Below are 27,958 nucleotides of genomic sequence, written 5' to 3'. Positions count from 1 at the left end.
TATTAGCAAAAAGTACTCTCCATAGATGGTGAAATGAGCTGTATGCAATTTCCAGATCTCAAACAGGAAGCATTTTGAAAAAAACCAAAGAAAGCTGGAATCACGGATGCTTTAGGAGGCAACACTCAAACCATCACGCCAATAGAAAAAAAAAGAGTAAGAAAAAAGTAGGTAGGTAGACAGCAGGTACAGAATCATGTAAACATAATAAAAGAACAATTTGTTCATTATACTATTGTGGTTCAGCGGTCTGTCCTACAATTTTCATTCAAATTATTAGGGAATACTTTAAGAGTTGCTCCTAAATACCACCAAAACAAGAAATAAAAGAGAAAAACCAGTAAATATCTTTCCCACCAATTTCTCATCATGGCTGGGCTTCACGAACGAAGATTTGAGGAGGGCTCTACCTATGTGTGTTACAAACACACTGGTGGCCGCGCCGCGCGCCCGTGGGCCGGCACCAACTTCTAAGCAGGAAAGAAACAGCTGTTTCGACAGAGCAGTGAAGAGAAGCTCATGAAAATTAGCTTCAAGAAATGCTTATAAGAGCAAAGGTCTCTCCTGAGTTACTTTAGATAGAGACACAACCACAATAATCAGCATCTGACAAAAAAATACCAGAAGAAGAAAACCCACAAAGTTCTAACTAACAAGTGATGAGAACACTAAGCTAATAGCAGGGAGTTTCCTTTGGCCTATAAGAAGACAGAAAAGTACTGTGCTCCTAATCAAAATCAGGGGAGAGACTTTTAATATGGCACAGTTATTGCAAGACCTTAGTCAATGGAGAACTTGAATCTGACTGTTTATGTAGGAATGGAAGTTCAGTGAAAAAGTCCTACCTGTTGAGGGCGGTGTGCTGGCCTTTACCCAGGAGACTGCTACAAGCATTGCATCTCTTCAGTGATATTAAGAGCTCCCAGGAGAATAGGTAGGCACCTTTACATCTCACTGTGTTTATTCCAAGACAGAAGAGCAAGAAAGTAGTTACATGCTGCAGAAACAGACCTTTTTTTTTTTTTTGCCAGACTATGACTAAAATATTACAAGTTCCTCAGCAGTTCTCAAAGTCTGCACTCTTTATTCAAAGCATCATCTGACCAGATTAAGATTTCATAGGCTTTGTAACTTACATCACAGATGATGGAAAACATTCAGAAAAAAAAGAAAAATTCTAACAGATGACAACAATCAATTTCCTGCTGTGGATTACTTGTTTTTATTCCCAATCACAGTTCACTGTCTTTTACAAAACAGGCTGTTTAGCTTTTCAGTGTAGCCTTGTTCTTCTTCTAAGACATTGTTTTCAGACTGTTTTCTTTTAAATTGCCCTTATTGTATCCAATGCTGAAAACAAACTGAAGAAAACTGACAAATTTATTCAATACAAATATAAGCACGTGCAAATATACTGCAAATAAAACACGTGCTTGGGAAATAGAAATATGTGTTAGAGCTTGAGTACAGCTTAGGGCAAAACCAATCTATTTTGCAACTTAAAATACCCAAGATGCAACTAATGTAAGATACAAATGGAGCGGCCTGTTATATTCTGTAAAAGAAAATGAACTAAAACAGACTAGGAGGCCATAAACTAGTTATTTAAAAAGCTAAATGGCAAAGCAGATATTTTACTAGAATTTCTATCCCAGTGCACTGTAAACATTCATACTGTATTTGTTCTGATACCAAAGTACAGTAAGAGGTTGGTTTATGCAAGGTTTAGTATACTACCTTCCATTTTTATTCTAATATGGCTCTATATTAGAGGGACCCAATAAACATTTTCTGTAATATTGTTGCTCCATTAGGCTGATCCCATATGCAACTGCAGTGTTTTGGGAGTAGGTTTCAACTGTATTGTTCATACCTAATGCAAAAGCTCAAATATGTGAATTAAATGCACTTTCTCATTTTTCAATGAGACCCCCACCGAATGTCTTACTGCTTTCTTCACTGACTTGGGCACTTGTCCACAACTTTTGCCTATAAATGATTTGTCATCTGTGAACTACAAACTGTAGCTTTTCTCAAGTCCCCAAAAAGAGCTAAGGAGTAGACATGCTCCTTCATGACAAGCAGGCAAACTCTGACACAGGCACCAAAACCAACCCTGCTAAGGGGATTCTGTGTCTTTGTGAGGCCCAACATCCCCCTTTGGTTTCCTTCCAAGTTGGATATTTAGCATAATATAAAATACTGTTTGTTTCTGCTCAGGAGGAAATTTCATTTCTTCTCTATAGAATATCAGGCTACAGTAACTCACAAATTGTCCTTTTGCTAATCTGGAAACTCACAGGTAATTTGACCTGGAACTGAACGTAAAGATACACAGGCTCCAGCTGAGGCAGAACACAGCTGTTTGCCTTCTCTGCTCCACCAGCTCCTCTAAAAATATCAAAGCCACAATCAGTCATTTCAACTGAGTCTCTCTTAGTTTCTGAGGCAAGTTTAAGACCTGGATTCTATATCTTATTATGAAACAGAAAAATCAGACCTGATCTGCCTCAAGGCCTGATCTGTATCAGCAAACCACCTCTAAGAAAGAATTTCTACCCTAGGAGATACTCACAGAATGAACATCTCCTTGCAGTCCCTGTTACAAGGTGTGGAACCAGCTGCTTCTGGATAAGGGCCCTGCTGTGCCCCTGGAAGGGAAAAATGCCAGAAGACTTAGGGCATCCCATGTGTCACAGGTTTGCTTTTCAGGTGTGACAATACCATCTGATCAGTGGCCGGGGCAATGTAAAACTGCAATGAAAATTTTGTAATCACTGCAGATACACTTGATTTTTCTGCACCTGGAAAAAGATGGGTAGAAATTTGCATTCTTGGGCTAGATAATATGCCGTGGTAAATGTTCCTCATTGAGCTGAAAACAAAGGAGCTACACTGATTCATAGGAGCTGAGGGTCTGCTGCAACATTTCATACCCTCAGAAAAGTCTCTTATTTTGATTTCCCAATCTAATATGTGTGGAGGTTGTAAATATTTTATATTGGCATTATTATTTGAGAGTTTTTTTCAGTTGTCCTTTTTAGAAAGATCAAATCATCTTCCTCAATATTCTGTGCATTTAAATAGAAAATTACCACTTACCTAGGAGCTTGCTTACAGATTCACTTACAGAAACTTACAGATTGAAGCAATCTGGTTTAATTTCCACAAGTTTAATACAGCACCCTCAACATTCCAGCACAGCAATGCTTCTGATAACCTGATTAGTAAAACTGTATATGCATATACAGAAATGTGAAAATTACACTAAGATCTATATTCTTGAAGTCTCATTGCTTTCCTTTCTCATTACTGAATAAAACAGGCTACAAATCTGGGATATTGTACTTAATTATGGGAAAGAGGTATCAGACTACTTCCATTTTAACTGCATTAAAAATGTCAGTAACTATGCTGGGTGCAATAGCCTAAAAGCCTAGCTTAGCTCATAAACCCAGAAGACGTATGAAAACACACTTCCCCTGAAAAGGAATTTTTACAACTGTGTATTTGCAAGGAGTTCACAAAACCAGCAATGCATTCATTTTTCAGATGAAGTGTCCATAGCCTGTAGAATAATTCAATCAGGTGCTAATTAGGTGTACAGAAAGGCCACTGAGAATAATTTATATGTCCCCCTGCAACAGAAAAAAACCCTGAATAAATGTTAATTGCTTATATATTATGCAACGAATTATTTTTAAGATGGCACTAAATTAATTGCAAATATAATTACAAAGTACTGGGTAATTTACTAAAGATTAATTGATTAAGTGCAAACGGCATAATTTTGCAAGGTAGTATTAATATTTTGTGCACAAAAAAAAAAAGACCAATGTGGTTGTTAGAGGGTATTTAATGAAGTACTTCATGCACATCATGAAAGCATGAGTGGCCTCTCTTTGATGTGCCCTTCTCTCAAAGGGGTATGACATGATTTCCACGGGGGGAAATCAATGTAGTGTTGATAATGACAATTACCAATTTTTAAATGCAGGATCTTTTTCTGAGTTTATTCTCTATTTATTACAATCTCTTGGCTAATATTTATTTTTTGGTGTCTTAATATTTAATACAATCCAATTGTAGTTATCTAGAGAGTGACAGTGGAAACAAGAAGAGAATTCAGTATTGGGAATAATTCTAGACTTCTGAGGAAATGGGAAGAAGACCTTCCTGTGTTCTTTTTGACTAGTACATGTCTGAGCAATAATGACATTGACTGTAAGATGTTTCAGTTTTCATTAACACAGAGGCCATATGCCATTGCAAGAAGCACTAGAGCAGTGAAATGCCATATAATGAAAATAAGTGCCTCAGATGTTTGGCCAGTAGTAACACTAAGCACTTATGGTGCTGTGATGCTCAATGTGCAGGATAGAGAATGTGTCCTACTTCTACAGAGCTGAGTCTACCCATGTCCAGAGACATGGGGAAAACATCTCTATCAATTAATTCCCACTTTAAAAAAATGGGTAGACTACTTATTGATTTTCAATAAAAGGTTGAAATCCCACTGACACCATGCAAGTTAGGAAATTTCAACTGTAATTTCAGCTTAAACCTCAAATTTTGTTTAATGTGAAGAGTCCAATTCAGGAACATAGGAACTTTCTGGATTTTTGTCCTACTCAGTATCTTACTTCAATATATGTTTCATCCCCTTTCACTTGAACACATCTTGGTTGACACTAATAGTGTGCAATACTGAATAAGAATAGCTCAGCAAATCTGGGCAAAAAGGCTCAATTAACATTAAAATCAAGTCTGTGCACAACATCCATTAGGACAATATTGAGAAGACTCATACAGGATTAGAGAGTCAAATTTAAAATTATGATACACGTTGCAGTCTTGGTATCAAAAGGAAAAAGAGATACATTAAATACAGATCTGATTTAAGAGATCAGAGAGATGTGAATCTCACAGGCAGATTCCCATACACAGAGCCTCTGAAGCCAACGCAGCTGGACAGTATTACTTGTGTTGCCCTTATCAAGCTCTGACAGACATTTGTACCTCAAAAGGCTTATTACTGCAAGATCACAATCACAGTTCCTCATGCAATGACAAAGTACCTGGTGCGCCAGAAAACAGGGCATAACACTGGCAATGTGCAAGCCAGAAAAAAATGCAAGGTTGAAAATGAGAGGCCCGACTGTGTAAAGCACCTAAATTGCAAAAACCAGTCCAGTTCCTAGCAGGTGTCTGTGGAGTTGCCTGAAAGTGCAAGCTCTAGATTCTGTGCTGCTCTTTGCCTGGCCAGTCTCCATGACCTGATTTGGAGGGGTGTAAAAGCCACTTGAAATCAGCTGAGAACACCTGTCTCAGGGCTTCTGAGAGAGCAGCTGGACGTGGCCATGCACTTGCCCCTGCAGCCACCCACATCTCTGACCACCCAGATTCACTCTTCCCTTACACTTCCACAGCCAGGAAGGGGACTAGTGACACACAGACCTCCTGAACCTCTTAGAGGAACCTGATGTAACACAGAGCCCCAGGAGCAGTGAAACACTAAGAACTGACCCTACAGCAGTTCTGTCTGATCTGGTAAGAAGCCTCCATCGCTATCAACAGAAAATTGCAGATTGATTTTACTCACAAATGTATGACAGCAGTTACCGTCCAATGCTGGCATTCACAAATGCGGGCACAGCAAAATATTAAAAGGAAGTCATAGCAAAAAAATAAACAATCAAAAAGCAGTGGCTAAATACAACTCATAACTGTTAGGCAAGGCTACAGCAATGCTCTTAGACTGGTACCTTCTTTTACACTGAGATTACATAGACAAGTTGAAAAGTATTCTGAATTTAGACCTTTGTAATTGCATCATAATTACAGTTTTCTGGATAACAAAATAAGGTTTTGTAAACCAGGTATCTTATTCATCTGAAAAGGAATACGTCCTTTATCTGACACGGACAGTTGGTTTTGCCTTTCCTGGTATAGATGTCTTGTTTGATGGAAAACATTCATCTTTAAATATGTAAATGCAACTGATCCTGGGGAAAAAAAATTATAAACCATTAGTAGAAATACACTGCATTATTTAAAAAACTTGTAAACTGCACCATTTTCAATACACATTATAAACATATTTCACGCTGGTTTGACCAGTACTCTTCTTACAGTGTAAAATGTATTAGTGTGAAATGTATTAATTGATGTGGAGTCCTCTTTCCTCATTCTGCAACAATTTGTGTCTATTAAAATATTGGTTGAATCCAAAGAAATGAGTTGATTCTCTCCCATCCCAAGGTCTGAACCTGTTCTGTTTTGTTATAGAAACTTTAAAAGGGCTGTCTTGTTACCTTGAGAAGTGAGTGCTACATCACACAAATACTTGCCAGCCAACCTCCAAATTCAAACACTTGATTTTTCAGAGGTTTGTGGTTGGCAAGATTATGACATTTAGCAGCAACAAATAATCCCCTGGGTGAGTTATTCCATCCATGCCTCCTGCAAGGTTTCTGCAGCTCCCTCTGCTGCAGCTGAATACGAGTGGGATCACCACTCAAAATCTTCCCCAGAACACACCTCAGAAAGCACTTAAGTCTGGGTATTCAAGTTACCTCTCTGAAGGTGAGAAAAACTGAAAACTCTAAGCTGCACAGCTGAAATCTGGCAGGATCAGAGCCCAGCCCTGAAACCTCTGTCCATAGGAATCCTGACAGTGTGCAAATGTGGGTGCACCTGCTTGAAGGGTGACTGAGCATCTCAAGTGTGAGAACACTAAATTAGGAGTCAGGTTCACAAGCATCAGACATGAATTGCTCCAGTGAAACCACAGTGGTTGGTGTTACCCCAGGAATAGGTGGTGTCAGCACCTGAAGTACATCTCTGTGTGTACACACAGAGCAGCCTGTCCAACAACAACCATCACAACACTCTCTTTAAGACTGCAAGGCCTTATAGAGTCCCATCACTGTACAAATGACACAACTTGCACACCTCCTCAGGTACAACAGCACTTTTCCAAAGGATACTGGAAATGAATACAAGAAGTAGCATTTTTAATTATGGTTCCATGGACTGGTGCAGCTCACAAACCCTGGAAAACACAGGACAGCCATTTTAGTACTTTTGGGAAAACTGATTTTCACTGATCTGACTGGGAAGCCCTGATTAGAGATAGTAATATCCTTATCATTTTGAAAAATCAGAATTAAAATACAAAATACTTCATGTTAATGTAAGTACCTTTTCCATTTTATCTCCTTGTTTCAACGTTAAAATTCAATTATTTTTTAGAAAATTTAGCTGCTGCCGCATTAGAGACACTGCCTTTGCAGCTGGGTGTGTCCATGGTTCTGATCATACCTTTACATCTGCAAATATGATCTAAGAGCTCAAATTAGAGATCGGACTCAAGCCCCACCTTTGCAAACGTAACTAGACATGTTCACTAATACTGTCTGAAAACAAAGTGTAGTGATCCTTTGTTCATTTATTGTATGCTTATTCTGAATTATTGCCACTTTGTAATGACATCCAGCAGCAGCACTGGCACACGGCACCTTCTTTAAGTCAGGCTTTTATAATCAAAGTTGTCAATAAAAGGCCTGAAGCTGGTTAGTAAGATACAGGGTTCTTCTTTTGAGTAATGTCAGTGACTGTGTAACTCCAAGTATCAAAGAGATGTTTTACAAAAAACCAGAGGCAAGTGTTTTACATCAAATCTTACAAAACTGTACATAATAATAGTCTACAACATGAAAATGGCCATTAAACTGTTGTAATAGTTATGAAATGTAGTAATGTAACAATTCTAATGTTTCATATATTTATCATATTAATCACTGTATTCAACAGTTGTGTTTGTATACATATATTCAATGGCACTGTAAACAGTTGTTGGAAAACACACATTAACTCTTAACCCATTAGAAGTTATTATAGCACTTTTTCATCCAAAAACTCAGAACACATCAATGTATCATTGATTAAAAAACAAAGCCTTGTAATATAATGCACATTTGACATTTTCTAAGGTAGCAATCAAGATGAGGCAAAACAGAGAATGTTTTAGATTTCAGTGTTTTACATTTACACCTAACGTGATACAAAATTTTAAACATTAAATGTAATTAAATAATACACAGTTTATGAAACAGTTGATTTCAGGGACCCATACTGCACAAAATCTAGTTAGAGTCTAATGGGAGTTCCCAATAATTTATATTGCTGGGACCTTTACAGAAAACTTGAGTTGGTATGTAACATCATATAGGCAAAGTAAGTTTGAACTGAATTACCTTTATTTTCTCTGTACAGAGCTGCATTCAAGTGGATAAAACATTATTATGTTTATTTATGTTTCCCTTTGCTGGACATTCATCCAATAAGCCTTAAACATATGCTTAAGCATTTGTTAATGACATTTTGTGGGGCAGGGAAACTCCCTATCTATATCCCTCAGTAAACAAAGTGGTTCTATTTTTTTCCATAATTAAGGCAACTATACTGATATATTAGACACACCATATGCTTTTATGTTGCTTCCTACAATCTAAACAGTAAGAGTGAAAAGAAGTTTCAAACATGCTTTGAACTTCTTGACCACTCAGGAATTTCATCAAGCTGGTAGAGAGGACTTCACCTGCTCTAGTGGGAGATGTTGCTGCTCATAGCAGGGGTATTGGGACTAGATGATCTTTAAGGTCCATTCCAACCCCTTAACATTCTATGAACTGTAGACACAGCTTGTTAGCTGTTCACTGAAAACAAAGTATGGATTGGCTTGAATTTGAAGACTGACCATTCATATAACTTATCAGAAAAATTAAACAAACAAAACCAGCCAGTCAGATTCTAGCAAATGAAATCGATAAAAGCAGTAACACACCCATACACAGTGTCTGTGTTTTCCATTATTTCTACCCCATAACTTAAGCTACTCAGATCCTTGTCACCATCCCTTCTGTACCTTGGGTGGGCTTTGCCAAAGGCTATCTCCAGATATTGTAAGTGATGACACTTGGTATCTGCCAACTCCAGCACAGCATTTCATTTATTCTAACATACCATATAACTAGAGAGCCATTTAGTTTTGTTTTCTGTTGGGTAAGGCTGCAGGTATAAATGACAGTGAACAGAAGCAGTAGCACAGTGGCTGCAAGGCGACACAGCTACAGCAGACAATGCCACAGAACTGCCAGTGCTGCTAAAACAAGGGAGGGGCTCAGGGCTGGGCTGCTCCCACTTCCAGTTACACTGTGTTTGGAGGATGACTTGACAGTGCTTCTGGTGGTTGTGGTGTCAATCCTTTTCACAGTTGGTTTTGGTTCGTTTCTGTTCTCTGGATGGGTTTTCTTGTCCTTGAGTATATCTGAAAACACGAAAGTAAATGTAAGATTAATCACAAATCTTTTAAACAGTGGCTTTAAGTTCTGTTGTTGGAACGTGTTGTATACTCACTCTGAACAACTGAAATGTGTATAGAGAGTGATGGGGCACTTGCACTAATGTTGCATTTGGACCCAGTGTGGCTCCTCTGTCCTCAGCACCCACCGCTCTGCTCAACAAGTCTTCTCTGACTGCCCAGCTCTACTTGGCTACTCACAGACACTGCCTGAGCAGAATAACAGGTATTCTGCATTGCAGTGGCTGCTCTCAGAGCCTGATCTTCTCTCACAAAAAGTATCTTCAGTTTCACCTGGGATGGGAACTGTCTCATGCTTTAAAACACAGTGTTACAACTGAGTGGTTTAGTAACAGATCCCAGTGAAGCAACCGCCAAGCTGGTGAGATGCTGCCGGAGGAGACTGGAAAGCATATGGACTTAATAGAATCATAGAACGGTTTGGGTAGGAAGGGACCTTAAAGATCTTCTAGTTCCAACCCCCTGCCATGGGCAGGGGTGCCAGCTGCTATACCAGGTTGCTCTGAGCCCCATCCAATGTTGCCTTGGAACACTTCCAGGGATGGGGCAGCCACAGCTTCTCTGGGCAACCTGTTCCGTTGCCTCACCACCCTCAGATTAAAGAACTTCTTCCTAGGATCTAAACTAATCTTTCTTCTTTTCATTTCAAATCATTACCCCTCGCCCTATCTGCCCGTGTAAAGAGTTGCTCCCCCTCCACTTTGTAAGTCCCCTTCCAGATGCATTTTGGGGCAATTCCATCCATTTTTATATAAAGGACTGGATTCAGAAGAAAGTAGTAGGTTTTTTTTTGTAAAAACATGGATTTTTTTTTAATGACAAAATGATAAGAGTCTCCAGTTATCTAAACATTCCAAGCTATTTGCAAGTATTACTGAGATCATATTGCCCTTGAACCCTCTCACTGGCATTGTGGAGAATGAAAAAAACCCACTATATCATCTGCTGAAGGGATGATGATTTTACAGTCAGTCTGTAAAAACATACCTGAGTTTTTGGCAAAAAACAAATGACTACCTGGAAGAATTTATAATTAACAATGAATGTTCAGGTCCAAGCCTAAAGGATTTCTGATACTAATGAAAGCAGTGCACATACACAAGAAAGCAAAAGGCATAGATTTGTAATGCAGATGAAAAAACAGTCCAATCTTAAAATAAAAACTCTGAATCACAGAAGCAAGTTCCTGGCAGAAATTGGAAAGATGGAAAGTACTCCAGAAATGTAAATGCAATCTGAGATCATTGTCTGCATGTCACTAGTTCTGAACAACCATCAATAAATTCACTTGATAATAAAAATGAGCTATTGTATTGGGAAAGCACACATTGTTCTTCTGCCAGAATAAATTGCAAAAGAAATGCAATGGATTCCTCCATTTTATCATAATATCAACATTAATCCCAGAGGAATGTGTGATTCCTAGACCTGACTCAAGAGGGACTGCAGGGAAGGGACACTGGCTGGCAAGGGATACAGTGGAAAAAGGGTAGTCTGACAGTGCACTCCAAATTCCTTATGGCAAAATGTGTCCATAGCTCCTCTTCAATTTCAACCTGCAATGGAGCTAACAGAAAGGAGGGGGAGAAAAAGCATGCTCCAAATGTTTAGAAAATATCAGTATTCTGGGGACATTTAAAGAAAAATGGACAACCTTCAGACTGTCATTAAAGTAAATTAAGAATAAATCATGGAAATAGGTGTGTTCTGACACTGCCTAGAGTCCTTTCCATCACTGTCATTCTCCTTTGCAACTGCAGTAAAGGCGCTATTTCTCTGCTGCCTCTTATATCATCCCAGCCTGCTGACTTCAGCTCTCTGGGGCCAGCTGATTAAATTAAGACCTCACTCAGGTAAATCTATTCCCCTCTTTGGGCTGGCCATGTCCAGCATTGTAACTTGATTGGCATCTATAAATCGGGTGGACTGAAATGTATTAATTCGTTTATTTTCTTACTATTGACTTAACAAAAAATCTAAGGTAAGATTTAATGCTATCAGAGAGGCTGTTGGTTTTTAAAAGCTTTCCTCTCAGTGACTGCTTAATGCACTGCATAACAAGTGTTAAATAATACATTAGAAAACTCTGTCTTTATCTTTTCCAGGGAAAGGACCACATTCTGAATTCTCTCTCTGTCTTCACAGAAGAGTATCTTCCGATGCTATTCATGGCCAATTCTAATCTGGCATCTAATTGTGCAAACCTGGAATTTTATTTAAAATGTTCTGTTTTCTCCTTTCTTGAAACTAAATAAAAATAGCCCAACTTCTAGTCAAAATCTTTTTCAATCCTATATTTAGTTTTTAAGGCCCAAATTTTAGCAGCGTAAAGAATTCATGTTTTATTCCAGTTTCCTCAGAGTTCCTGTTGCTTACTCACTCCAGGATTTTGGCTGAGAAACTCTGAGTTAAATGAGTTTTTCCCCTTAAATCTTTTTCTGAGTCAGATATAGGTAAAGTTCAGTCTACTGCTGACATTCAGAAGGCAAAAAATAGTGATCATGCTGGGAAAAAATAAAGTGTCAGTGTGACGACTAGCACAGAAATGAAACTCCAGTCTCAACAAAGCAAACCCCAGATGTTCAGCACTCATGAATGCAGCCCACAGAGTATGACTTCATAAAAACAACCAACCAAATCCCACAGCTTTGGTTTGTTCTAGTATTTACCTTCTGCATTTTAAAGGCTTTATGGTTCCCAGTTAGAAGCTTTCTCCATTGCTAGAAACTTCCTTTCACCATCAGTCCCTCTCTCCTTTCCAGAAATGGAGTGGTTAAAATCTCTGAAGGCGCCAGCTAACCTCAGGCTGACACATGTGATGGCCTTTTGGATGCTGGCAGATGAATATTATTCTACGCTGTTTATTTATCACTGCAATGTGATGGTGACACAGCCACTGCAGTAGCTACTGTGCTGTTCCTCATCCAGGCTCCCAGTGCGAATATTCAAATCCTGCCAAAAAGGATACTTAGTGAAGGCAGCTGACTGCCAAAGCAGCCTTTCGGGACTCTTGCCGAGGACAAGGTCTGTTGGGTCACCGAAGATGGCTCAGAGTTCCTTCAGGCCCCATGATTACTCTGAGCACAGGGAACAACAGCTCAGCTAGTCCAGGGGATTGAGTCCACTTCCTCAGCTGAACTTTCATCTGTGTTAACTGCTGTTAAATTAATATCTCGATGGTATAAACAAAGCACATAATGAAAATTACTTGACCCTGCTGTTTAGAGCATTCAGGATTATCTTCACCTCAAAGATCTAACCGCAGATTGCTACCCAGTAATGCACGTGCTGCTCTGACGGCACTGAACTACTCATAAATACTTACATGGATCAATACTGTTCCTCAGAGAGACCAGCTTAGGATGAAAGGGAGATCAAAACTGTCACTGTCATCTAATTTAGGAACAGGAAACCTCCCCTATAGTGAGGGCTGAGCATGCCTTTCAAATGCATTTGGTGAGTCGTATGTTAAAGCACACCTTAATCTTAGCCAGTTATGTTACGGGGCGAAACAATGTGATTATTATTTAGATTATTACCAGGTTATCTGACACAAGTTCAAGTCATATTGACATGCCAGCTGTTAGCTCCCCTCTCCTAGGCCAAATGATTTGCAGTTTGCTACTGCTAGGAATTATCAAATATGTAACTATTTCTTGGTGTACTTGCGTACTGTTGGTCTCTAAGGAACAGTATCAGCAAGGTCTGCTTTAATCTATTTATGTTTCCAATGGTCCTGCCAAGGGATGATCAAATTCAGCTACTTAGCAGAAACCTCTTTCCATTGTTATCCTTCTCTTGATCTGACTTGAGTTCAGCTCTTTCTCTGAGACTATAAACAATCAGTGTGAGGGAGCCAGTGCCAGTGCCACTGGACCCTCCTCATCTCCTGAGACATGCCCAGCACTGTCTCCATTGAGATGAAGCATAAATGCAAAGACTCCCTGCTGCAGACAGAGAAAGTACTTGTGGAGCAAAGGAAAAGAGCAGGAAGGGAAGCACAGGTGAATTGGTTGATCTCCCATCGAGGAAGCGGGATCAGTTTTGGAGAAACCTGTGCTTGAGCTGTCCCATTACCCTTAAGATCCAGCCCTTGTTGCCCTCCCTGTCACACCGAGCAGAGGGTCTCTGGCAGACCCTGCTTTGTAGGGCAGTGCCAAGGCACCAGTGCCTGGGGAAGAACCTGCTGGGGCCCCAGTACTTGCTCCTCCAGCACTGCCATTGTCACTGACCAACAGCTGTGCTGCCTGTATCCATCTGAGGTTACAGACCTTCTTACCAGACAAGTGTACGGCCCCTGTCAGGGGATGCTGAATAAAAACAAACCAGAGAGGTCTGCCAGACTAGTCTTGTAAGTGTTAATTACAGCAACCTGGTTTCTAATGGAGTGGCGCACTGACAGCAGCGAATCCATGCTCATCAATCCACCATGCCCATATCAAAGTGGGGATTCTGAACACGTTTCCATCAGTTTTACACCATGAGCTGCTAGGGAGAACTTCCAACTCAGCTATTTGGGGAGACGAAAGAAGGGGAGATTGTTTATTTCTGCTTTCCCACATTGATTACATCAAGTTAGGCCTGTCTATTTCTTCCTAGACTTTCATGCAAACACTGTGCTTTGAAAAGACAGAATGTCAGCACCTATGATAGCAAATTAATGCCTTGGTCTTGAATGCCTCATCATGGTTATAATGATACTCACAATGTAGGTCTAAAGTGAACTGGTCAGCACCTGCAGTTCTCTCCACACTGGAACTCAGTTGCTTGATAAATTTCCCTTCGATCACAGGCTTGGGTTTGGCTGACAGCTTCATAAGAAAATTAAAGCTAGGTGCAACTTGGTGGAACAGGCTCTTAAATTACAGTACATGCTGCAGTGTTATTATTAGCTTTTTATCACCTCTGGTAGCAAAAGCTGAAATTACTTTTACATATTCAAAGGAAGAAGCTCTGAAACAAAACAATGCTGTCGCCATAAAACGTACCAACAATTTCCAAATAATCCATTATCCTGACATTAAGACCAGCACTAATTATTTCCAGTTACAGCTGCAGCAGAGAAATGGAAACGGCAATGTGAGAACTCCTGAGGTGTGATAACTTGTGATCTAATTCTCCAAATTCTGGAGTCTGTCATTGTCCACTATCTAATACCAGTCAGTAAAAAGCAGGTGTAATATATCCCTTTTGGAGTCAGCAGAAGGAAATAATGAACAGCTCTGCAGTCTCCCATGTATGTACTGTTCTACCATTTTCTATTTCAGCCTGAGAATATGGTGTCCGTAGAAGCCTTTTCCCCACACACCTTCTTATGGAAACTTGGCGTTAGGAGGAAAAAAAAACGTTTAATCAGAAAATGGAAGAACTACCAACTGCACAGGTCACCCTCCCCACTTAACTCCTGAATGGTATTAGGTTCAGGTCAGCCTCTCCAGAAGAGCTGGGGGACAAGATTATGGGGGTCAACTGATGTTTCTGTTTTGGTTCTGAAGATCTTTCTGTTTCTCTTTTTAAGGAGCGAGTGAGTGAAGTTGGCCTTGAGGGGAGAGTCATAAATTGGGACTAGGATTATCTAGGTCCAGATTTTAATTCTGCATTAAACTCTGTGTTATCTCTGGCAGATCACCTCTTCTGTAGACCAGTGTGAGAACTACTTTATTTCCTGCATATTTTGTGCATTTTGGATGCAAATTCTTCATCCTGAGAAGAACCACACCCACTCTCTTCAAGAAATAACATTGGCTGAAACTTTCAGAACTAAAGCCAAATGCAACAAAGGAAAAAAAAGGCAATAATAAAAGCAGGAACAACTATGAGACAATTTGAGATTTCAGGTACCTAGAACTAAAACTTACATGAAAAAGCAACTCCGTCCCCCATTACCAAACAATCTTTTTCTCTATATGCACTTGAATGCAACATATACATTTATTGAGAGAAAGAAACCTGTCACTGTATGTGTTTGTCTTTCGATACAGAGCTGCCAAAGCAAACGCTGCATGATTTTCAGGAGCCACAATAAAACTGCATTGGTTCTGAGGGCTAAAAAGTAAACCTGCACATATAACTGCCTCAGCTCCTGCTACGGTAAATGTCAACATAAAACATCTTTTCCTTGGGAAGAAATTACCTAACAAACCTTGTGTGATTCAGCAGTACTTCCATTAATCAATCAGTCATTTGCAAGAAAAGATTTTGTCATTTTGTTTACACTAATACAGGACTTATTCAAATGCAGACAAGCTGAAAGTATAAGCTTAAAACATGCCAAACATCTTTTGCATTTCCTGGAAACATCTGTTTTTAGTCTAGTCCCAGGCACATGTTTGTGGTTGCAATGTTTAAGCTTGTTTAGTTTGCCAGATACCTCGTACATAGCGCAGCACAGCTGACATGATATCCTGAAACACAGCACGGAAGTATCTGTAAAACATGATGTTCCCAGTAAATCTGTTGAACATTCATTGTAACTTTCTTGTAATAAAAGAAACAACTAAAAAGCTCTGTGACTGTGTTCTGCCATCACTGTGTGCTGCAATTAATTAGTTAAGTTTAGAAATGCTGTACATGCCTCACTAGTAATATCATGAAGACTGAGAGCGATCCTGATATCGCATGCTTGACATGCTCAAAACTCCTATTAAACTTAATGGGAGTTTGGGGGGATGTGAGGAATGCAGGGCTGACCTTTATGGTTAAAGACGAATGTGTGCTCTAGACTTCAAAGATTAGGTGCCCCTGCCAGTCTGCAGTGTGCAAATGATCAGCACGCCAAGTGCTGAAGGCATCTGCTAAATATCACGCCACGGCTCAAAGGTGTAATTAAGAAAAATATAAACTGGCTCGAGGAAGAAAAATATTAGTAATAATTGAAAATGCTTTGTCTGTTGCTTTTGTCCTGGTGATCTCATTAGTTTTGGTTACAGAAACAGTTCTCACACTGGCTGACGTGGGGCGTGCTTTGTTTGTGCTCTCCAACCCACATCTTTCCCAGTTAAATTTCATTGCTCAATACAAAGGTCAAATCGAAGGCTTAATTAAATTGTATATGGGGAAACTATAAACTTATTTTGGAAGGGAGTACAAAAACATTTGAAGCCATCCCAACTTCTCTCCCCCAGACACTCCTTAATTTCTCTAGAAGAAAAGGAGCATGTGCTGTTGGTACTCTTTTCCCTAAGGGAAAACTGCACATCCTCTTGCTTAAAAATTTCTGAATTTCAAATGTCCAGCCTTTTTATAAACTGCTAATTGTATTTGCAATTGACATTTGTAATGAGGATTTTAATTTAGCTCTGCGGCTCTAAACAGACAAAGCTCCATTTTGTAAAAGGCCTGAATATGATGTTATAGTAGCAGCAGTGTCAGTTCAACTTACAGCAAGGATTTGCACTTCATCTGCCAAACTTTAGACAGGACTTGTATCACCAAAATAAATACTATTACCCATCTGCTTCAAGTTGGGCACATGTCTCTCAGCCCTCAGGCCTAGAACTGAAAAGCAGTACTGAAAACCTCCCAGGTCATATCCAAGAAGCTTGTACAGTTTCTTCATGCCACAGGAAGACATCATAAAGCTTAAGAGTAAGGTCAGGTCTGAGTAGGCTACAACCTGTGCAATGGCAGCACCAATCCCCAGGGAAGTTTAGGCTTCCATGTGCCAGGCTAGCTGCCCAAACTGGGTGTTTATGCACCACTGAGATTCTCAGAGTTCCCATTCAGCTGTTGCCCAGCCCTAGGGGTGTAATGATTCCCTAGATCCTTTGGTTTCCATCTCCAAAAGCCCTCCAACATGATTGTTTCTGCAGCTCACTGCACACCCAAGCCCTGGGGTGTGTGGTGGAGGACGGTCTGCAGGTCTACTCTTCTTGGCCAGACCAAGCTTGTGGGATCACACCAAATGGTAAGGGAGCAGAGAGGCATCTGCCAGCTGGGGCAGCAGTTAAACTGTGCACCCATGAGAGCTGATGGTCTAGGCTCAGATCCTTCCTGCAGGTGATTTTGAAAGGGTGCTTGAACCCAGGTCTCTCGTGCCCTGTCCATCAGAGAAGGTACAGAGGGACAGGTGTCTCTCAGACTGAAGCAGGCTCTGCTCTAACTACCTGGGTTTACTCTGGCAGCAAACTGGCCCAAAACACACTGGAAAGAATGACTCAAATTAAGCAACAGGGTGCCAGGTAAAAGAGAAGAGACAATAGAAACTGCTCTGTGCCACTGCATGAGGCCTCTTCATGCCTCCCCAAGGAGATAGCAGCAAGGGGCAGGAAGATGGACTGCTCACTGCTTAGGAAGCCACCCTCTCACATTTTAGTATAAGCAGATGTCATATCCATAGGGAGTGAGAAGGAGAAAATAAACCACAGCACAGCTGCCCTCCCACCTAAGAGCTGTGACTCAGGGCAGAGCCCTTGTAGCTCAGCTGCCTTTGAAGTAAGGCAGGGGGCATTCAACACATGCACTGTGGGCAGCTCCAGCAAATCCCAGAGTGGAATAACCACAACCATGGCATCAACCTCCAGCATGGCAAGCACAGAAAAATAATCACAAGCGTCTCTTAAGAGATGTCTGAAATGTTCTTTTCACCCTGCAAAAATGCTGCTCTCATCCTTCCTCATTCTTTAAAAGCCGGTCAAATTCTTCCAGTTATTCCCACTGCTCCCTAAGGAACTTGTGCAGACAAGACTCCTGCTGCAAGATTCAAAAGTCACCAGAACCCAATGGCAACAGTGAGGATTTAAAACGTTCCTTGTATTTCTGTTATATCTTGAGCAGAGACAGAACCTTATACTAAAAATTTTGGAAAGAGATTCTAATAGAATATAAAAATAACTGATGTTTAATTACAGATTAAACATTGAAATAACTTAAATATACACATCACCTAATTTCTTTTACTCTAACGACAAAAAAGGTTTAGTTTTAATGCCAAAGGATAGTTCTGGTCCTTAGATCAATCAGTAGGAAACGTTTGTTGAATCTTTCCAGTATTTCATTTTAGTCAGATTGAAATGAAAAGAATCTGTGGCAAGATATTATCCTGGATTAATCATTTTAGACTGAATATCAAGAGTAGTTAGAGGAAAACATCACAGCATTAGGTTGCTTCAGCTCTGGCATGGGAAGTTTAAATTAGTCTTTTCTGCTGCTCTAGTTTGGCAACTCTTCAGCACATTCACTATTTCCCACTGCTGGTTTATCCAGCCAGCCAGAACCCAGCTCTATCACAGCTGACAGCTATTGACAAAAGAGGATGATTAGAGCCATCACTCTGCCGAGTATCTGCAGCAAGAGGAACATGTCTCATGTGAAAACACCGAATGGCTTAAAAGCATTATCTTATTAGTAGCATGCAGAGAAACTGATGAACCCTTATCACGTTCAGCAGGATGACAAATACCAAATCAACACAAATGGAAAGGAGACATACAACCAGAGGGGAAAAAAATAAACTTTTCTAATAAATTGTCTTACAAAACGAAGCACCAGCCATTATTAGCTTATGCATAAGGCTACATCCCATCAGCGTTCAGGCTGTGGAGAAAATTAAAGGAAGGAAATTCCTGTTTGGAGCTGGCAACGATTCCATTCCCCAGTTCTGTTTTGGGAGGGTATGAACTGCTCCCTTCAGTTTTCACGGAGTCACCTACATCAAAATCACCAGAGTGAATTTAGCTAGTCTACTAACATTACAGACTGAGGGCTACAAATGTTCCCCCTTTCGCAGGGTAACTCAAGTTGACATTGGCCAGGTTTCTCCTACTTAGCCATGAGAGAAAAAAACTTCTGCCATTAGCCACACATGGGATAAAAACCCCTTGAGGTATTAACTTCATCATGAGAATGTTAAAAACACCATTTGAGAGTGATGAACCCTGCACTAGAACTCAAAGGTCTGCAGCTTTTAACTGGCTTCTCTCTAAAGCACTGATGTGCTAAGCTTGACTGCCCAGGTGACACTAGTGACAAAGCCCAAGGCCCTTCTACAGGCACCTGCAGCACAGATCGACCAGATCACGCTGAGGGGCTGAGTGGTGGTAGGAAAATGTATTTGTTTTCAAGGAGGAGAAAGCTGGAGAGCATGAAAGCAGCAGTATTGAAAGCAAGTGGAGAGCAATGGGGGACTCCAGATCAGGGAACTGAACGGACTTGAATGACCAGGAAGGACCATCTCTGCTGTTTCTTCACAGAATTGGAATGACCATATACAGAACACTTCTTAGGTGACTGAGCATGCAGCTTGATTTCCATGTGTTTACAGCCAGCCAAAGAAGCTTTGACAGGCACTCCGTCTACTCTGCAATTTATCAGTTATTGCCGTTTCTTTCTGTCACAAGGGGTCCAATAACAGGAAAAAAGCCCACTGGAAGTTCACGAGAGCTGAGACCATGGGCTGCAATGGATCTGTTGACACTGCTGCAGTCTATTATGCAAATATACATCAGTGGTCTTTGTAAAACATAAATTATGTAAATACCCATTTAGAGACTCTTCAAAATGCAGATTACTTGCCTGATGTTTGGAGACAATTAAGATCTCGGATGTGAACCTGTGCTCAGGGACTGCCTGGGGATGTTTAGGCCTAGCAAACCTTACATTGCACGCAGATTCTACCTTGGCATGACAGACTTTTGCAGTAAAAGTCAACTGTGTCATAATCTACTTAAGCCACATATCACTGACACCATAGGTTATAAGAGATCCTTCAATTTACTATTACAGCAGTGCTTCAAAAGATCCCATTTGGAATTCAGATGTGCACTTGTTCATTTGGGATTATGATGGGTTTTTCTTTTTAATTAAGACTTTGTATATTAATTAACACCTGCCAAACATCCACATGTCTGCATGAAGCCACGTGGCTCATCCTTCTGTGGGGGTAAGGGTTTGAGTCCTGGTTCTCCATCCCTGCAATCCTGTTCCTGGCCCTGGGTGAAAGCTGTGTCAAAGCCAAAACACAACCAGCAGAGACGAACAGGACGTTGGGCTTAACCACAAGCTTGACACAGTAGGTATAGGCTGATTCCTCAGGGCTCCCACTCAGGAATTAGATCAAGGAGTGTCATGGTTTAATCCCAGTTGGCAACTAAGTACCACACAGCTACTGATGCACTCTCCCTCTCCCTATCTCTGTGGGGAGGAGAATCAGGGAAAAAAAGAAGTAAATCTCACAGGTGGAAAGAACAGTTCAATGACTGAAACAAAATAAAATATGCTAATACTAAGAATAATGATTGTAATGAAAAGGAGAGAAACAAGTGATGCATAACACAGTTGCTCCCCACCTTCTGGTGAGTGCCCAGCCCGTCCCCGAGCAGTGACTGGCACCCTGTGGTAACTCACCCAGTTTATATCCTGGGCTTGGGTTCTGTGGGATGGAACATCCCTCTGGCCAGTTCAGGTGTCCCATCCATGCTCCCCCCCAGCTCCTTGAGCACTTTGTCACTGGCAGAGCAGAGCATGGGAAACAGAAGTCCCTGACTCGAGGTAAGCACCGCTTAACAGCAACTAAAACACTAGTGTGTTATCAATGTTATTCTCATACTAAATTTAAACCACAGCACTGTACCAGCTACTAGGAAGAAAACTAACTTTATCCCAGTTGAAAACAGGACAAGCAGTTAGATTACTTTTTTACTTTTTTTTTTTCTTTTTTAGAGCATACTAAGCATCTTGGATTGGTCTCAAAGGAATCTAGGCCAAGTAATATATCATCTGCTGGAGAAGAAAACATCATAGACTATCTACAATTTGAAGAAACTAGGTTTTCAGGAGTAGTAAACTCAACATCTGTTGGACTTCATTAAATTCTTGTTGAACTTGAGATGGGTAAAATTAACCTTTATACCTCAACAGTGTTCCTCCTGCTTGAAGCAGCTGAATCAAAGCAGCTTACCAAGGGCACCTTTCTACTTTATAACTTCAAAGAACATTTATTGAGAGATAGCATGTGAGGATCACATAATTGAAGCCAGCTGATGGAGAAAGCACTGCATACTGTGCTAGCCAGGGAAAAACACCTAATTTAAGGATAGATTAGAGATCTGAAGCAAAGTTCACAAAGAATGGTGTGTTACAAAGCAGAGGTAACAGCTTCCCAGACTGGCACAGATTGTGTAAGGTGAATGGAAGAGTCTTTCTAATCACTGCTGGTGAGTAGTATTCTCTGAGCCATGAACCATAAAAAACCAAGGAGCTCAGAAGACAATTTGCAGCCATTCAGTTTTCTTTACTGGCCTGTGTAGGCTCTTCAGGACATGGACAGTAATTTCGGTGAACCTACAGTACCCAAGGTCATGATCTTGACTGAGGCATTCATGCACTACTGTCAAATCAATAATGGGAAGATATAAACTTTGATAATTAAAGGACAGCAAAGAACAACAGTGGACATTTTTTATTCAATTAAACCCCAACATTTACTGGTATCTAGAACAGTTACCAAGCTACCAGCCACTTATAAGGTTACAATCGAACCTTAAACTAGAAACCCCACAGATTTATAGCCCTCTAGTTAGAAATTTAGATTAAAACCATTCAAAGTAATTAGAAGAGAGAGAACTAATCATTTCACTGAATCTTCTCCAACCGATATGTGCTGGGATATGCACTAAACAACATCCCACTCTCACTGACCTGGAACACTCAAGCAATACAGGCTACTGACATCTCCAAAGCTGAAAGCAAGACAAGACAGGCTGTTGTAATAGGAAATGGAGCTACTCCTGTGATATGTCACCCAGCCACAAGAACCCCTAAGTTCTGACATGGCAGAGATATTGTGAGATGAGACCTAGCAACACTCAGAGCATTTATTTTCTAGCTATGGCTTGGGAGAAGAAAAGGCAAGAGAAGATACAATCTCATATCTGTTTTTCTGCAACAAATTGTTGCACCTCACTGAATATCAAAAGGCAGTTTAGTTCTGCCATTGATAGTAAATGAAAAAAAAAATCACTGTGGAGTGACAGTGGTCACGCAAGTCTATGCAACTCTAATGAAAGTCTAAAATCATAGTTCTCTGGTAAAATACCAATCATTGTTTGTGTAAGGATTATTGTAGTATTGTCCTTTAAGAGAAAAAAATTCCTTGTACATGGGCTGACGCACAATCTCTTCCCCCACCCCACATTTCCACCAGTTTCTGTTAAAAAATCAGAAGCAAACTGCTTGACTTATGACTTACACCAAGGTGAGTTTGAAACCAAACTGAGGTTTGATCTGGACTTTACTAACACTAACCATTTACACAGTGATACTTTTCGGGGATAGTTTTTGCTTAAAATTGACATCTGTCAGAAAGAAAAAAATTTGCCAAACTGTCCCCAACTAGTGTGGCAGAGCATGGGCAGCCAGGAGAAGAGGTGGCCACACACAGCTCAGCCAAGTGTCCTCTGTTTAGCCAGACAGGAAAAGGAGAGGCACAGGATGGTGGGATGGGGCACAGGGTGACAACCAAGAGAACAAAACCTCCATTTGCACTGAAAGGGGCAGGGATGTGAAGGGCCACAATAATAGCTCATCATCAGTGGAAGTGAAACTAGGAAAAACATGTACCCACTGATAGATGATTCAGGGTGACAGAGGACACTGCAAAGCCTGAGGTATGAAATGCCTTCTCTGCCTTGGCTTTGCTAACAAGACAATTGCTCAGGTTCCTGTGGCTGAGTCTGGGGAGTGAAGATTACCAGGGGAAGAGGAAAACCAAGTTAGGGACTGCGTGTTGGCATTGGGATGAGGGCCACTATTAGGGCTACACAGGCAGCTGTCCATGGGAAGCTGTGAAAACTCTCTCAGTGAAGGTATTAAAAACCAGACTAGGCCCACTGGAATGGCTTTGGCAGAGCTGACTCAGGCTTGGTACACCAATCCACACTAGAGAAGCTTCTTCATCACTGTTTTCAATCTTCCGATGATCTACTCATTTTGATGACTCTACTCCATGTGAAAAGCAAACGAAATATTCAATCAGTTTGTGACTAAATTTGTAACTATCTATAAAAACCGAGGGTGAACATCTTGTAAAAGGAGTATACACTGGCAGCTATTGCTGATGAAGTGCTATCGATAGGCATTAAAGCTGCAAATGGCAAGGTGTTGGCAAAGCGAGAGGAATTGCTGCAGAAAGTAAAAAGCCAATCTGTATGATGAACAGAGTGTACGTAAAGTACAGCAAATTACTAGACACACAGACATGAGAGTACAGAGGCATGGGAGCTGATTAAGAAGTCCTTGTGAAGAAATCTTGAAGGCTGGCCAGTTCCTCCTAATTCTCTGGCACCCATTCCAGCCGCTCAGCTCGTGAAAAGAGCACTGTCTGTCATGTGAGCGTACACGTAGTCAAGTATTACAGGGAGATGATGGATGTGCAATGCCATGGCAAATGGCTGCTTGGAACTGCCATCCCCCTTTCAGAACAATCCTGCTTTTCAAAGCCTCAGTACTCTTGGATAAATGCCAACAAGGGAGACTTGAAAGGCCCAGCTCCTGAATTCCTCAGTGAGGAATAAGCCGGGCACGTGGCTGGATGTACTGTGTGTCACTGGCACCTCGAGTGTGTGACATTTGGAGGCTCTGCTGCTGGGGTTTTACTTGCTGAACACCTTACCCTGCACATTTGTAATCTGAGAGGGAAGTGATAGCCATAAGACCTCAGAAGCCCAAGAGCTACTGATTTTTCTTAAAGCCAGAAGCCTGATTTTTACTTATTTTTCACTTCTTAGGTTTCTTCAAGACATTTCTTTTTCCGACTTCTTTCTAATTAAATGCAATGAAGCCTTGCTCTCTAACCCACTAAGATGAGAAAAAATAAATTACTTTCTGGACAAGAGTCACAGAATTGTTTAGGATGGAAAAGACCTTTAACATCATGAAGTCCAACTGCCAACTCAGCACTTCAAAGTCCACCACTAAACTGTGCCCCTAAGCTCTGGGACAGGAGCTTGGACTAGATAACCTTTAAAAAGGTCCCTTCCAACACGAGCTATTCTATGATTCTATGAAAATATGGATCATTTGAGGTTTGTTTCCAATACTGTTAATAAAGGCTTGTGCCAGGGAAAAATGAATTGTAACTGGACTGAATTTGATACAACAGAGTTGAGCTCGGCTCAAAGGGACTGATTAATCTTGGTGTTTTTATTGGAGGGCTATTCTCTGCTTTACCTCCTATCCAGGAAAACTTCAAGACAGCAGAATCAGAAACACGACTAAAAGTCTGATTTACATGCCCATTTGAAAATTACCAGTGCTTTAATTCTTCTTTTTTATGAGACAGTCTGCTTTAAATGAAAGCTGAGTGGGAAGAGGTAGTCTGTCTAAAAATTCTTTAGCGGCCTTTCGCTTACCTATTGAAAAGGAAAGACCCCCTCCAAATTACAAACATGACTGCTTTAATTGAGGAATCTGGGTGCTGCAGCAATGAAAACAATAAAGCATGTGTGAGATTTTGGTTGCTGAACTTTCATCAACTTACTTCACGGCTCTAGAGTAAAAACATTAGGAAATAGGCAATTGCAAACATCAGCCAAATGCTTTTCCAAGGGTGTGTCTAAGTAATTTGTCTTGTTTTCAGACAAACCGAGTATCTGTAGTTCCCACTGAAATCAAGACCTTGAAATGCATCTCCAAGAAAATCCAGCTGCAGTGCGGTAACAGGACCAGGGAGCACAGGTTATCAGTTTTTGCTACTGTTCCTCACCCAAGCAATGGAGCAGCTACACCATGCCTAAGTAGTTTCCTACTGTGTCTCCTAACAGGGCACTCCACAGCAGCTGATGCAGCAGTGAACGAACAGCATTTTTTTCGGGAAGGTCAGTATCCGGGACAGCTTTCCTTGGAGAAACCATCCCGCCCCCAGCACACATCCTCACACACACGCTGTAGCTGCACACCCAGCAGTGTCAGCACTCAACCACGGATGGGGGTGGCAGCGGCTCTGCTTGTGTGTGGAGTAAAAGGGAGATTGTGAAACAGAGTGTGGGGATGGCACCAGGATGGGAGGAAAAGGTACAGCTGCTTTCTGCACCTTCCCAGTATGACCTGTATTTTGGTCTAAACCAGCATGGCACGAGTTTATTTTTCTTTCATAAACTGCCTGGCTCTTGACATAGAAAGCACACTGCATATGCAGCTTGGGGGCCCTCTCCCACTTCTTTGCATCCTACTGCAGTTATATCTGCCAACCTGATGTGAAGCCCTGCTCACCACAGGAGAATTGGGTCTAGTCTTGCACAGCTCTGAATGACTACTTTAAGGTCAAGGCACTGGTGAAGCAGCTCTGTGTAAGTTTGTCCCCACTTCCAACCATTAAAAGCTTCTCTTTGGTTTGGACAGAAAAGTACAGAGAGGAAGACGGCACTCTGATGCTCTGCAGTGCCAGCACCACAACAGACCCCCACAGGAGCAGGGAGACAGAAAGCCAGCAGATACACAAACATTTACAGGTAGAAAACACTTGTGACTCAGGTGGTTTTGTGCCCTTACGCAGCCTTTAACCCCACAAAATTAAACCCCTGTTTCTTCAATAGCTCTGAAGCTGGGCTGGTAGTGTATTATGTAACTTCTGAAAGTGCTGCATGTAAAATGTGACAGAAAAATGAATGCACCAAAACCCAAACAAACCCCAGCCTCACTCCCAGAAACACTGTATCCTTCACATCCTGGAATTCTTTAGTGGTTAAAGTCATACTTCAGTTGAATTTCCACTGTTTAGGTAAAATTTATGATACAGCAGCCAAATAATTTATATTCGTATTTGGAATGAGCTTTATAAATTCTGTTTTACTACAGCCAGCCTCTATACTATATTCTATCATTTGCCAGTGAAAGCTTTTCTTTAGAGTTAAGACATTCAGATGAATCACGTTTTCTTTGCATCTTTTTAAAATGAAAGGTTTCCTTGTCTCTGTAATTCCCACTCCCCATCCTCCAGTTTCTGTTCCTCTCACTGTACAGAGACAGACTGTGATATTTATTCCCTTACTTAACAATGAATAGTACAACATATCAGTGGAAGGCTTTCTGAAATCAATGAGACTTTTTATGGAGTGTGGTACTACTCATTGTGAGCAGGAGTGTTTCAGTTTGGCCTGAAGAAAGACCCAAGATGACATAAGCTGAAATTAATACAGTTACTCGCCCCTACAAAACACGTGTTAAAGAGACCTGGGCAAACGGAAAAGCATTTCAGTAGCTGCCAAGTGTTCTGACCCCCTAAAGCAGGTAACAAGGGACCCTGGCAGTTCTTAAATCAAAGCATTACTGTCTTAACACTAATTCCAGAAAAATCAGTAGAAGGAGTAACTTTTTACATTCCTAAAAAGTCTTTTGTTCCATGGTCTTAACAGATACTACAAACAATAAATGTGGCAGCACTCCTAGGAAGTATCATTCCTATTTTTCAGATGAGATAAAGACATGAAGCGACCAAAGTGATCCAGGTGGTGGCCACAGGAGAAACCTGCAGTGGCCCTCAGAGTCAGCACTACACTTCCATCCTTCAGTCCAAAAACTAATTCAGCCAGATGTCATTTCATTCCCAGTCTGAACATTTACTAAAAGTTAATTTACCGTATCTCCAAATAAAATAAAAAAAAAAAATCAAACCGCAGGTAATAATAAGCTGGCTTTCAAGCATGTAGCTCATGATTCTTAGCCCACAATATCTGATGAGGGATTGTCCTTGTTCTGTTTGTACAGCCTGATCTAACACTGGGGCTCCTGGAATAGCGAAAATCAGGAATATTTGCAACAGGAAAAAATAAACAGTAATAATCAGATGTGATGATAGAAGTACACAACAGTTTCTGCTCGCGAGGCGCAGTAAAGTACAAGTTGGAAGTATCAAAGGCAGTGTTACAGTGGAGAAAGCTGTCAGCAAACACACACGGAACAGTGAAAGATGAAATAGCCTTCCCCAAATTATGCAGTCTCCTAGAAGTTTCGCATGGGACGTGATACAGGTTACAGTGAAGGTCTGACAAGGGGAAGTGTGGATGCATGTGTTTTTGTTTTCCTACAGTGGAAACAAACAGTACCAGGTTTCTGAAGCACAGTTTGACAGACTTGCTATAAACATCTCTTTAATTCAGACATTCTCAGCTCCTATGAGAAGTTACAAAGCCATTCAACCTGCCTCTAAAAAAAAAAATAAAGTTACCCAATGACAACAAATGCCTCAGCACCTAGAGATTACCATGCAGCACACACACCAAACCTTGCCTGCAAAGGCTGAGACAGACAGTAGTTTGCTTTTTGGCCCACCTGCTACATTGCTAGATTATTATCCTTGAAATACACTGAACTGTTATGTAGAGACAACATCACGCTTGACCAAGTATACAATTCAAATAACATTTTGAAGCCATTTGGTACATTTCTAATCTTACTGCTGTCTTTACCTTTGTTCCTGTTTCCATATTGACCAATACTCATTTACCTGGTTTTGCCTTGGCCTATGCTGAGACATCAAATCCCCCCTTCCCAGCCATCATGAATCAATAGCCAGCTCAGTCACAGGGAGTAGGTACACTGGATATGACGTGAAGGGTGGGCTACACTTGGCTGTAAATA

General features: G+C 40.9%; 1 protein-coding gene across 6 annotated transcripts in view; it reads right to left on the bottom strand.

Moving 5' to 3' along the window:
• Positions 1 to 1,067: 1,067 nt before the first annotated feature.
• LOC113969039 (glypican-5-like) overlaps positions 1,068 to 27,958 on the bottom strand; it is a 395,727-nt gene continuing 368,836 nt past the window's right edge. For all 6 annotated transcript variants that reach the window (XM_027686131.1, XM_027686134.1, XM_027686132.1 and 3 more), the window contains one exon: positions 1,068 to 9,331. In XM_027686131.1, the coding sequence (XP_027541932.1) occupies positions 9,132 to 9,331 (200 nt within the window). In that variant the 3' untranslated portion in view covers positions 1,068 to 9,131. The remainder of the gene's footprint in view (positions 9,332 to 27,958) is intronic.

This window comes from Neopelma chrysocephalum, unplaced genomic scaffold (assembly GCF_003984885.1).
Source record: "Neopelma chrysocephalum unplaced genomic scaffold, ASM398488v2 Primary Assembly neopelma1_70, whole genome shotgun sequence".
In the NCBI taxonomy this organism is placed as follows: Eukaryota; Metazoa; Chordata; class Aves; order Passeriformes; family Pipridae; genus Neopelma; species Neopelma chrysocephalum.
This window is presented reverse-complemented; position numbering and strand designations above follow the sequence as displayed.